This window comes from Lutra lutra, chromosome 6 (genome assembly GCF_902655055.1).
Source record: "Lutra lutra chromosome 6, mLutLut1.2, whole genome shotgun sequence".
Taxonomy (NCBI): Eukaryota; Metazoa; Chordata; class Mammalia; order Carnivora; family Mustelidae; genus Lutra; species Lutra lutra.
Window position 1 is genome coordinate 92863339 of NC_062283.1, and position 13327 is coordinate 92876665.

At 37.3% G+C, this 13327-nt stretch overlaps 1 protein-coding gene across 1 annotated transcript; it reads left to right on the forward strand.

Moving 5' to 3' along the window:
- Positions 1-2344: 2344 nt before the first annotated feature.
- GJE1 (gap junction protein epsilon 1) lies at positions 2345-4201 on the forward strand. The gene is made up of 3 exons (XM_047732625.1): positions 2345-2383; positions 3133-3327; positions 3806-4201. Exons 1-3 carry the CDS (start codon positions 2345-2347, stop codon positions 4199-4201), a joined length of 630 nt encoding a protein of 209 aa, XP_047588581.1.
- The last annotated feature ends 9126 nt before the right edge of the window (positions 4202-13327 follow it).

Here is a 13327-nt window from a genome sequence, read left to right on the forward strand (position 1 = left end):
CAAACAAAAGAAAAACAACTACTAGTTTCAATCAAATGGATAATATTAGTCAAACTGTAAAAAAGCCTTCTGGTCCTCCACATTTCTATCAGGGGGCAGTCTAAGAAAGTTACTCAGTTTCAAATGCAACCATTTTTTAATGAAAAAGGTTAGATGTTTTCAGCTAGGAACACAGAGGATGGAGCCACAGATTTTGACAACAGTGCACCAGGAAACCACTTTGATCAAGAAGTACTGTACAATAGACTGGGGAGCATCTTTCAAAAGTAGTACTATGGCTTAATCAAGGGATATTCAGTGCCTTCAGAATAGGGAGAACTGGCATTATGTCCTATGCAAAATATCAAAATTGTTATGGACCAGTAATAGCAGTGTGCCTCCTCTTCTCCCACGTTGCAAGTGAAGGTGTCAGAGTCCTTCCATCCCTGTATCACTATTGTGCATTAACGTTGTGTGGAAGATAACTTTTGCTTTTCTTTCTTTAGATTCTGGCTCCTAAGGAGCCACATATCAGCCACATCCAGATTTTCACGTGATGCAAATCACAAAACCTTAGACTTCAACCTTAATGTTATGATTGGATGAGATTTTACAATGCTGAAATGAGGTGAAGATATGTGGGAGAGACATGAATATGTGTCATCAGAGGGCATATTGTTGTAGAACATAAAATCAGTCACAAATTATTCCTATCTCTGTACCCATACCTCTGCAATCTGACTGCAGATCAATTGACAGGTAGTAACTATTTCTTGAATTTGGGCTGACAGTGTAACTTGCTGTATCTAATGGAACATTAGCAAACATGAAGCAAGCTGAGGACTAAATAATGCTTGCACATTGGGGATTGCCCTCTTTTGCTGCTTCTAGTACTGTCAGCTGTAAGCATGTAAAGAAGTTCAGGTTGTCATCCTAATTAATATTCCTATCAATTGCCAAACATGAGGCCAGAGTCACTACAGCCACTGTCTTAGCTGGTGAGTTGACCTCACATTTGGAAGATAAAACTGAGCATTCATCATTTATTTCTTAACATTTTCCCTTTGGAAGCCAGTTGTCCACAGAAATCAGCAGTTTTGCTCTGCTCTTCTCATGCATAAATCTTAGAGAGGCAGGAAGGCACTTCATGTGGGAAAGGCAGCCAGGATACAGCATTGATGAGGCCTGCACCTGTGTCTGCCTAAGAATCACACTTTCCTGAGGAGATAAACCATGTCCCTCTTCCAGCACAATACTTATGGTAATAAGAGTATAATAAGGTTGACATTTTGGCCTCTATGCGCTTTATACTTTCGTCTTATGGCTCGATTGGATCATAAGCTATAAGGGGAAGAGCAGTATTATTTATCTGGTCACTCATAGATCCCAACAATGAAAATAAAACTGTGTTTCTACCATCTACACATGCAATTAAGGTTCAAGCTAATTCTGTTCATCTCTGAAAAAACACAGGAAGACTTTGATGATTTTAAATGTTTGACCCTAGTGTTTGATGGTCTAAACAAACACATCCATTATTGCAAATGGTAGAAGTCAAAGCAGTCAGTAGAAGTCAAAGCCACCCAGGCGCCCCTGTGATATGATTTCTTAAATGTCCCAGAAATTAATCCTATTCCATGAAAGTAAACAAGAATCAGGAAGATCTCCCATGTAATTTTCTTTTCAAACATACCTAAATGGAGGCAGGGGGGAGGATCACTAAACATTTTGGAGAAAACTCTAAGCTTAAGAATCCACCGATTAGGGGCGCCTGGATGGTTCAGTGGGTTAAAGCCTCTGCTTTCGGATCAGGTCATGATCTCAGAGTCTGGGGATCAAGCCCCGCATCAGGCTCTCTGCTCAGTGGGGAGACTGCTTCCCCCTCCCTCTCTGCCTGCCTCCCTGCCTACTTGTGATCTCTCTGTCAAATAAATAAATAAAATCTTTTTTAAAAATCCACCTATTAACATAGGCGATTCTCAGGTAATTGAGAGGCATTGAGGGTTCAAAGCTCTTGTTAGACTGGCCTCTTGCTTTGCTAGTACTCCTGTCTGGCTGGCTGGCTCTGCTGACAGTGTGAGTCAAGGGATTATTACATTGGCCACATGCCCTCCGCTTTTTTTTGTTTTTGTTTTGTTTTGTTTTGGGACAGAGATAGGAAAGTTGACTGGGGCCCCAGAGATCTAAAAAAAAAAAAAAAAAAAGAAAAAGGAAAGAAAAAGAGGAGGGGAGAGAAATTTGCAGTGGTAAGTGTTTTCTGCTGTAAGAGTCATGAGAGAATATGAGTTTGACTCTGGCAGACATGAAGTGGCAATGTGGGTCAAGAATTAACCCACAGGGATGCCAGGCTAACAACTTCTGAGACATGTCTTTGAGTTACATCAAAAACTTCTATGAGGGATGTGTAAGTATTATACAAACAAACAAATGAAAAACAATTGTTGGAGTCTTGTCTTGTATTTTAACCTGATTTGCATTAAGTGTTGATGAGTAAGAACCTCTACATATATGGAGAATAATATAAATATCAACTGTATGCTTCAGAATATTCTGAATTTGAAACTATAATTAGAATAATTCAGGAACTACTTTCAGCTGTTAGTGATTTAAAGTAGCCACTCTCTTCTCAATCTGATAATTAAGAAGTGGAAAATAAGCTGTAATGACAATTAAATAAACATCATTTGGTTGTTGAGATATTGTGCATACTAATGAGTTTAATATTAAATTTATTATCTAATTTTCTAAAAGCAGTCCTAGATATTCTAAGATTCTCTTGGTTTTATTGCAAAAGGATTACAGGGATAGGAAGGACAGTCATTGAATTTAGAGCTTTTTAAATATTTCCAAGATCATACATTTGATCAGCAACATGTCTTTATTTGACTGTTAGCATTTCATATTTTTGGAGTGCAAAGGGGTGAGCAAGCTCATGATACAGAATTTGCATGGGGCTTAATGAGGTCTGAAATTCTATCTTGCTTCAAAAATTCATGAATCTTAAATATTTTAAAATGTGATAATGAAAGCATCCTTTAAAATGTACTTCTTTTTTTTTTTTTTTTTTTTTTTTTTGGCTGTTTTATTTATTTTAAAATGTACTTCTTTAATGTTTGTTTTCAAACCATCTTTCTCTCCTAAAACCGTTAACAGGTGAAGCCTCCAACTGTGATCAGTCAATTCCACACCCTTTTCTTTGGATCAGTAAGAATGTTCTTCCTTGGGGTGTTAGGCTTTGCGGTCTATGGCAATGAGGCTTTGCACTTCAGTTGTGATCCAGACAAAAGAGAAATAAATCTCTTCTGTTATAACCAGTTTAGGCCAATCACTCCACAAAAGTTTTTCTGTGTGCATGTAAACCTTCCTCTACACCAGATAAAAACTGTTTCCTTTTTAAATGTAAAAAAAAATCATAAGATGAAGAATACCCTAACAGATATTATTTCTAGAATTATTACTTGTTCTCTAACTTGTTCTATGTTTCAGGTGAATTTGAGTTGGTCAAGAGTTTCCTTCATCTCCAGAATTCTGTTATCTATTGATGTTATAATTATACCCTAGCCCTGTAATCAGAAAATGGAAATTGGGTAGTTACTAAAATAAAATACTTCATTATTATTTGTAATTGGTAGGTGATGACAGCAAAATAGGACTACATCTTAGTAATTAAAGATGGTCATCACTATTTCCTTATATTATTTTTACTCCTCATAAAACTTATGAAACTTAGAATTGTTAAGATTGCCTCTGTTAAGAGTCAGTCTTTTTCATGTGTTTTTGGTAATAGGTCGACTGATTTGACTAAGATATTTCTGACATACTTTAGGTGTTCTGGGCATTACAACTAGTGATTGTCCTGGTTCCTGGAGCTATTTTCCATCTTTATGCTGCATGTAAAAGCATCACTCAAGAATGCATTCTTCAAAAGCCTGTCTACACTGTGATTTATATCCTCTCTGTTTTATTAAGAATCAGTCTAGAGGTGATAGCATTTTGGCTTCAGATTCACCTCTTTGGTTTCCAAGTTAAACCCCTCTACTTGTGTGATGCTGGATCTCTTTGGAAAAAGTTTACTATTATAAAATGCATGGTTCCAGAACACTTTGAGAAGACCATTTTTCTCATTGCAATGTATGCATTTACTATGATTACAGTAGTATTATGTGTTGCTGAAGTTTTTGAGATCATATTTAGAAGATTTTGCTTTCTAATCAGGCAATGACGAAAAGGGTAATTACTTACTCTCATGCCACAATTCTTTACCAATCATTTTTAGTCAATTTCATCTTATTCAGTGAGTGTCTCAATTTCAAACATAATTTTAAACTTATCTCAGTGTGTCTGAACTTCATGTCTAATATAAAACATTATACTAAGTTCTGAGGCAGGTATTCCTGAAGAAACATTTCATTCTATCTTAATTTTGTCACCTACTAGAAAATATACGCAGAACTAATGTTAACTTTTTAAAATAAAATCTTTACAGAGTTCTCTCACACAAATAATCACAGTATTTTGTGGCCAGAGAAACTTTTATTATCTCTTTTACACAAAGTGGAGAATTGAGTCTCAGAGAGGTTAATGTATATGCCCAAAGTCATATAACCACGTTAGAATTCAGATCTCCTAAATGTAAAGGCTGAATCCTTTTGGCTAAACTTTGAGGGTATAATTATATTTGCATTCATATAAAATGTAACTTGTCTAAGCACAAAAGTTGTAAATTAATGATTAAAAGTCATTCTATAGTTTGATCACTAACTTAAAGAGATGGAGTAATTACATTTTTAATATTATATTGTTTTCCTGGCCATTTTAACATTAAATGATATGGTAATATAGCCACCAAATAAATTTAAAATGCTATGGCAAATATTGTGAACGGTTTCCTTGTTTCTTGTTGGAAAATAAAGAAAACACCTCTTATAGATATCCTGGTAACTATAGCTTTTATGTTCAAGATTATGGAACTAGAAAAATATATTTATATTAAGTTAGACTTCCTGAAGTGCTATGAAATCATTTCAGAGAAATTTATACCAGCTCAGTGTATTCTTTTTATCTGCCTGTCTTACCAATAATCACCTTTATTTGACATCATTTAAAATCTTTATATATGGGGGTGCCTGGGTGGCTCAGTGGGTTAAAGCCTCTGCCTTTGGCTCAAATCATGGTCCCAGGGAGCTGGGATCGAGCCCCTCAATGGGCTCTCTCCTCAGTGGGGAGCCTGCTTCCCCTCCTCTCTCTCTGCCTACCTCTCTGCCTACTTGTGATCTCTGTCTGTCAAATAAATAAATAAAAATCTTAGAAAAAAAAATCTTTATATATGACTGCCTTATATTGACGCCTTATTAGCAAAGAGAGTATAGTCAGTCAAATACTGAGGTTTTCAAACTTTTCTTAAGCATTGTTCAGCCTATGTTTAATGTCATGAATTCTAGATTCAGGATCTTAAATCATTGAGGCTTTTTCTGCATACAAAGCACAGGAGAAGAGCCAACTTATTTTCATTCAACAAAGAGCTAAGTATCTATTATTGAACATGTACTGTAGTAAGAGTTCCTAGACAAAGATAGCCAAGATTTAGTACCTTTATATTTAGTGAGTGGTCCAGTGGCATCTTAAAGAGTGAATGCTGTGGGAAGAGCCCACCCTGAAAAGAAGGAGTATTTATTCACTGTCTTTGTTTAGAATCACTGGCCCTATGTACTAAGAAACAGCAACAAGGATTAGTCCCCTTTATTATTATTGTCAAATTCTCTGTAGATAGCCCACCTTTTATTGCCTATGTATTGCTTTCACCAATCCTCCCATCAACATAAACATGTTCATCTTGGATCTATTCTCCTGCACCTTTGGAAGTAATTTTTTTATTTGGTGCCAGAGAAGGTGTGTTTTACCTTGTTGGATGCAGGATATTTTTGGCTTCCCATAAATATTCTTAAACTTTATTCTGGGGCATGGTTCAGTTTCTTGGAAATGGCTGATCCTCTGCACTTCCTTTTGTTTTGTTAGATGGAACCAGTGTAGCTCTTACTGAGGCAAACCCTTTCTGAGGACTCTAGCAGATGATCCTTTGGTATTTTGGAAATGCTATCTTTCCACCACTCTCAAAATTCTATCTTCAAGCTGGTTGATTTTATTTATTTATTTATTTATTTAGCACAGGACAGTCAAGTTTGGGAGAGATCCCTCTTCTGAGTTATAGACTTGTCCTGCATCCTCATATGGTAGAAAGAAGGTGAGGGAACTCTCTGGAGTTCCTTTTCTCAGGGCACTAATCCCATTCAAGAGGGTCCTACCCAAAGTTCTGACCTCCTAATACCATCACATTAGGTGTTAGGATTCTAAAATATGAATTTTAGGGGGGACATAAACACTCAGTTTATTGCACTCATGGTTGCTATATAAATTGCTGTAGCTGCAAGAAATAGGTCTGTATTTCTCAAAGAAAGAAGGGAGAAGTAGTACAGGACATTCTCCTGGTTTGCCTCTTAGGATTTTTCCCAGGGAAGATCTTTTTTTCTCCCCTGGCCCTCAAAAACCAATAGGCTTCCTCTTAAAACCATTGCCCACTCATAGAGAAACAATGATTTATTCTTATTCTAATTCATCCTCCAATACCCTGTCAAAGTATGACTCTTTTGTTGTTGTTGTTTATTTTTATTTTTATTTTTTTAAGATTTTATTTATTTATTTGACAGACAGATCAAAAGCAGGCAGAGAGAAGCAGGGGGAAGCAGGATCCCTGCTGAGCAGAGAGCCTGATGTGGGGCTCTATCCCAGGACCCTGAGATCATGACCCGAGCCAAAGGCTGGGGCTTAACCCACTGAGTCACCCAGGCGTCCCTGTTGTTGTTTTTTTAAAGATTTTATTATTTATTTGACAGAGAGAGAGAGAGGGAACACAAGCAGGTGGAGGGGTAGAGGGAGAAGCAGGCTTCCCACCAAGCAGGGAGCCCACTGTGGGACTCAGTCCTAGGACCCTGGGATCATAACCTGAGCCAAAGGCAGACGCTTAACAACTGAGCCACCCAGGCGCCCCCAAATTATGACTTTTTTTTTTAAGATTTTATTTATTTATTTGACAGACAGAGATTACAAGGAGGCAGAGAGGCAGGCAGAGAGAGAGAGGGAAGCAGGCTTCCTGTTGAGCAGAGAGCCCAATGTGGGGCTCAATCCCAGGACCCTGGGATCATGACCTGAGCTGAAGGCAGAGGCTTTAACCCACTGAGCCACCCAGGTGCCCCAATTATGACTGTTTGTAAAGAGATTTTTTTACCTTGGCTGTTGTGCAACGCAACTAGTCTCAATCATGTGTGAATCTTGGATAGTGTTTCTTTCAATCTTATCAGCAGTTCTTTCCTTAAAAGATATTTAAAGATGTTACACCGAGCAGGATTCAGTTGGAGACCCTTTGCAGATCTCTGGAGCTCTGGAGCTTTACAGGTCTCCGGCACAAGATACTCTGTCCTGCAAGATACAGTCTCCTTGCCCCCTGGACTCTATCTCCTCGTGGGACAGGCGATGATGGCATTTCTAAGTCACCACAGAAACCCTGCTTACCTCTGCTTCTTTTCAGCAAACAGTACATGTTGTTATGGTTAAAGATACAGATCCAGTGAGAAAGCTGATTTGGATAATCTTTTTAATTCCTTACTGATCCACTATTTTATGATTTCATTTTGTTGGTAACTATATCAGTATTGTTAGCACAGCTACATACTCATGAATAATAACTATATATATAAATATGACATTTATGCAGTGTAAATATGAAATGTTTATAAAAACTGACTTTTCTAACCAAAATGTAAAAATAGTAAAAATTATTAAGACTGTCAATATTTCATTAAAAGCTCATGGATCAAAAAAGGTAATTTAAACTGTAGTTCTTCTGTATTTATAAATGAATAACAGTCAGAATACTACATATTAAAACCCATGGTATAGGACCAAGTCTGTAATACACAGAAAATCGACAGTTGAAAATACATTTATTATTAAAAAGAAATAGTAAATGTAGTTTAAAAAGTAAAAGAAAAGAACTTCAAAATAAAACTAAAAAATACAAAAATACTCTAATAAGAATAAAGGTAGAGAATACAGTTAATAAATTCAAAAACAAACATAAAAAACATAAACTATAAATACAAAATAGTAAAGGAAAATAATAATAAAATAGAAAATTTGGTGAATCAAAGTAAGTATGAAATATACTATTATGGGGCACCTGGGTGGCTCAGTGGATTAAGCCTCTGCCTTCGGATCAGGTCATGATCCCAGGGTCCTGGGATTGAGCCCCACATCGGGCTCTCTGCTCAGCAGGGAGCCTGCTTCCTCCTCCCTCTGCCTGCCTCTCTGCCTACTTGTGATCTCTATCTGTCAAATAAATAAATAAAATTTAAAAAAAAAGAAATATACTATTATAAGATTCTTACATGTAAAGTTGTATGTTATCACCTGAAGTATACTGTGATAATTTAAAGATATATACTTTAATCTATAAGATAACTGGTAAAGCAAAACAACAAAATTTGGGCTAAAAAGCTAACAAAGGAAGCTAAATAAAATCATAAATTAGTTAATTAACATTCAATTAATCCAGAAGATGAAAAGGAAACAAAAAATGATGGGGCAAATTGAAAGCAATAACAAGGCAGTATCTAAATCTAAAAATATCAATAGTAACAATAAATATAAAAGGTTTTTGCACACTTAAACAAAAGCAAAGATTGTCCGGATGCATTTTTTTAGAAGCTAGACCAATTAACAAGAACACCACTTTAAATATTTTTTAATATTTAAAGATTTATTATTTAGACCGTTCAAATATTTTACAAATAGATAAAAAAATGGAAAAGGATTTATTTATTTTTTTTTAAATTTTTATTTATTTATTTGACAGAGAGATCACAAGTAGGCAGAGAGGCAGGCAGAGAGAGAGGAGGAAGCAGGCTCCCTGCCGAGCAGAGAGCCCGATGCGGAGCTCGATCCCAGGACTCTGAGATCATGATCTGAGCTGAAGGCAGCGGCTTAATCCACTGAGCCACCCAGGCACCCCTGGAAAAGGATTTATAATGCAAAAGCATAAGAGAGCTGAATTCGCCACAATATGAGGAAACCCAAGTAAATTTCAGGGTAAAGGAGAATGACAGGGATAAAAGAAACATTTAATAATGATTAAAGGATAATTTCATTAGGAAACCTTCTAAATGTTATGTCACCAGTTAAAGAGTAACAAAATATATGAGGCAAAACCTGACAAAATTCAAAAGAGAAATAAATTCAGTTAAAATTAGAGATTTCAACACCCCTCTCTCACTAATCAAAAGACAAAGTATAAAGAACATCAGAAAGGAGAGGGAGTACTTACACGTTACTAATAACTGACTTGCCCTTATTGATATTTAGAGAACACTTCACCTTACCAGCGGATTATACATTTTTTTTTTCATGTGCATGTGGAACATTCACCAAGAGGGACTCTTTGCTGGGTCATAAGAAAGTCTGAAGGAATGAAATCATATGGAGTATGGGAGCTGGTCACAATGGAATTAAACTAGAAGTTAATAAAAATAAGATATCAGGTCAGGAATATGCACAAGTATTTGAGAAACTAGCAATATCATTCTATTAATCCATAGTTCGAGGAAGAAATTATGTGGAAAATTGAAAACTACAGTAAACAAATACTAATGCAAACACAGTTTCTCAAAATTTGTGGAAAGCAGCTAGAAGAGTAATCAACAATATTAGAAGTTGTAAATATTCTATTAGAGGGGCGCCTGGGTGGCTCAGTGGGTTAAGCCTCTGTCTTTGGGTCAGGTCATGATCCAGGGTCCTGGGATCGAGCCCCGCATCCAGCTCTCTGCTCAGCAGGGAGCCTGCTTCCCCCTCTCTCTGCCTGCCTCTCTGCCTACGTGTGATCTCTCTCTCTGTCAAATAAATAAATAAAATCTTTAAAATAAATAAATAAATAAATACTCAATTAGAAAAAAAATTAAGTTATAAGATGACTTAAACCTCTCAACTTAGGAAATTATAAAAAGAATTTAAATAGAAATTAAATAGAAGAGAGATAAAAAACACAAAACCTGAAAACTGTAAAAAACTGTAGAAAACTGAATGACAATAGAAAAAAAAATCAAGGAAATAAAAAGTGTTTCTTTGCAAAGATTAGTAAAACCAATACATTTCTCACTAGACAGATTGGGATAATAAAAGGGAAAAAGAAAATGACCCAGATCATAAATGAAAAAGAGGGACATCACAATGGAGTATTTAAATGTTCATAAAGAAACGTCATGAACAATGTTATGTCAATAAGTTTGATACTTACATAAAATGAACACATTCCTAGAAAGGCACATATTACTAAAAACTTAACAATTAAACAGGAAATATGAGTATCTTTATATTTATTAAAGAAATAACATTTAAAATCAAAAGCCTGGGGTGCCTGCGTGGCTCAGTGGGTTAAGACTCTGCCTTCAGCTCAGGTCATGATCTCAGGGTCCTGGGATTAAGCCACGCATCGGGGTCTCTGCTCAGCGCAGAGCCTGCTTTCCCTCTCTCTCTCTCTGCCTGCCTCTCTGCCTACTTGTGATCTCTGTCAAATAAATAAATAAATAAAATCTTTAAAACCAAAAGCCTTCCCACAAAGAAAATGCCAGGCCCGGGGAGCTTGACTGGTTAATTCCACCTATGCCCTCCCGTAACTAGCCAAGATTTAAGCCCCCACCTGGAGGGGGATGTGAAATCCTTCAGCAACTCTTCAGAGCTGGATGGAGAGTTTAGGTCTTCCTTCATAGTAACTTCTTCATGATAAAACATCAAGAAGAAACAATCACATGTTATTAATATTTATTTTCTTTCACACCATAATTTTAATGTGCTGTTACTTTTCTTCCCCATATCAATAGTCCTTTCACAACGGGAGTACAGTACTTGGAAAGAAGAGAGCATGTCTTAGCAGATGGCGTAAAATCCATTTCACTTACTTGCTTATTTTGTCTGTTTTCTCCTAGAACACATGCAAAAGAGAAAGGGACCTGAACAATCTCCAGTCCCAAAGGGAGAGATCTGGAGAATAACAGGAAGGTAGAGCCTTCACTAGAAATAGAACACATAATTTTCAGACATAGGATCATTCAATAGGAAAAACATAAAATACAAGGATATATTGGCATAGAGGGACATTAAAGTCATTAGAGGTTAGATTCCACAGGCTCTGAAACCAAAGCACATGGATTTTAATATCAAACACTCATATTTGCTGGCTGTGATCTGCTGCAAGTTACATAATGCCTAACTGCTCCATTTTTCTTTTCTATAAAATAATGAAAGTGATAATACGTTCTTCATAGGGTGTGGTAAAGGTTAAATGAGTTTATGCTAAGTCCCTAGAAACCTACATGATTCGTAATAGAAAGCTCAGCAAACGCCAGCTAGTTATTATTACTTTGTTGTAGCAGAGGTGGGGTAAAACAATTCATATCTCATGACCTTAATCTCAATAGCAGGAATTGCAGGTTCTAATCAAGGAAATCACCACAGAGAGTCTAGCTTAAAGAGAGAGGACAAGGCTTGAAACATCACCCATGTATTGATGATTCATTTGGGCACTGGTCCTCAACCATTAAAACTTCCTGAAGCCCTTTTATAATTACTGCTATTTAGGCTCCAACCCAGGACATTGACATTGGGGTGCCTGGGAGTGAGACCTAGATAGGTCTTTGGAAACAACAACAACTTCTTAGGTGAACTTCAAGAATAACCACAGTTGACAATCAAGAATAGGAAAAGAATAAATGAGAAGTCATAAGGACAAACAGATGGCATTTATGCTTATCCCACTCTGCTTTAGTTCCTCTACCAATCCACTCTTCTGACTGGAAGATCTGGGGTCCAGCATGGTCAGGTTCTAGTGAGGACCGCTCTTGTAGGTTGCAGAATGGTGCTTTTGTATCTTATCCTCCTCACATGGGAGAAGGCCCAGCTAGCTCTCTAGGGTCTCTTTTATAAAGGTATTAATCCCATTTTATAAAGGCTCTGCCTTCATCACCTCTCAGAAACTCCACCTCCTAGTACCATCACATTGGGCATTAAGTTTCAACATATGAATTTTAAGGAGACCCAAATATTCAGTCTATAACACATACATTGTCAAGTGGTAGTGAATGTTACTGAGATTGCGGAGAATACAGAACTCAGTTTCTTGTCGGGTAAAAAAAAAAGGAAAAAAAAAAAGGCAGACCCAGTAAGGTAATGTGCTCTGCAAGCAGAAATAGACAAAGGATGTGGAGTAAGGGGTAATAATGAGGACACAGAGCAGTTTCTGCAGGGGTGGGGGAGTGGGGAAGATGGTTTGGTGATGACAGAATAGCAGGCATGACAAATTTCAGAGGTTCAGATCTTTTTCCTTGGAGATGGTGTGATTTCAGTGAAAGCTAGTTTTAAGATGAACCCTCAAAACTGGGAGCTGAGAAAAAAAAGCAATGAAGAGGAAGGTTATTGGACAAGGCCAATAAAGTGTAAAGTCCTGGAAAACGACAGAATGGGATGGAGAAGAGAGAAAAAGAACGGAAGTCACTGATGGTAGAAGGAAAAGTTGATGCCGACAATGGTATGAGTCAATATATTTGGTAAATTATTGATCATTCTCCAGAAATAAATGATCTTCAGATTATTCATTCACCAGTTCAGAACAAAAATTCAACTTTCTCTAAGCTTAATGTGCTTGGTATTTAAGTTGAAAAGAGTCTGGCTATTTTACCCAATGTGTCAATACAGAAGAACTCAATTACCTCTCATCCTCCACAGTAATTAAATTTAAAGTTTCTAAAATCAGAAAAGCTTCTAAGGACATTATTAAGATAATCTGAGAAACTGGAAGTGATAATTTCTGAATGATATTAAAGGCAATTCACGCCTTTACCCTTTCTCCCATCAACAAACATTATTCTCTTCTTGCTTTCCCCTTCCTACCTTCTGTATTGGGCAAGAAGGAGGAAGGGAGGAAGGAAAGAAGGAGGGAAGGACGGACAGAAGGAGTGGGGGGAGAAAAGAAAAAAAGGCAGGAGGGACACGACAAGGTAAAACAAAACGAAAACTCTTTTCCCTCCCACCCGCAGCCAGCAGAGAGCGCTGGTGCCACAAGCCGCACTACCGCACCTCAAGCGGAGCGGCTTAGCCTTCTTTGGGTTCTAACCACCAAGAGCGAGGTACACTGAGGTTGTCCCTGTTGGGAGCCCGTAGTTGACTTGCTGTCGCTGAGCAACGGGAGAGTGGGCGGGATTTGCCTTTCGAGTCCGTGCGCGCGACCTGCCAGACGGAAGCGGAAGTG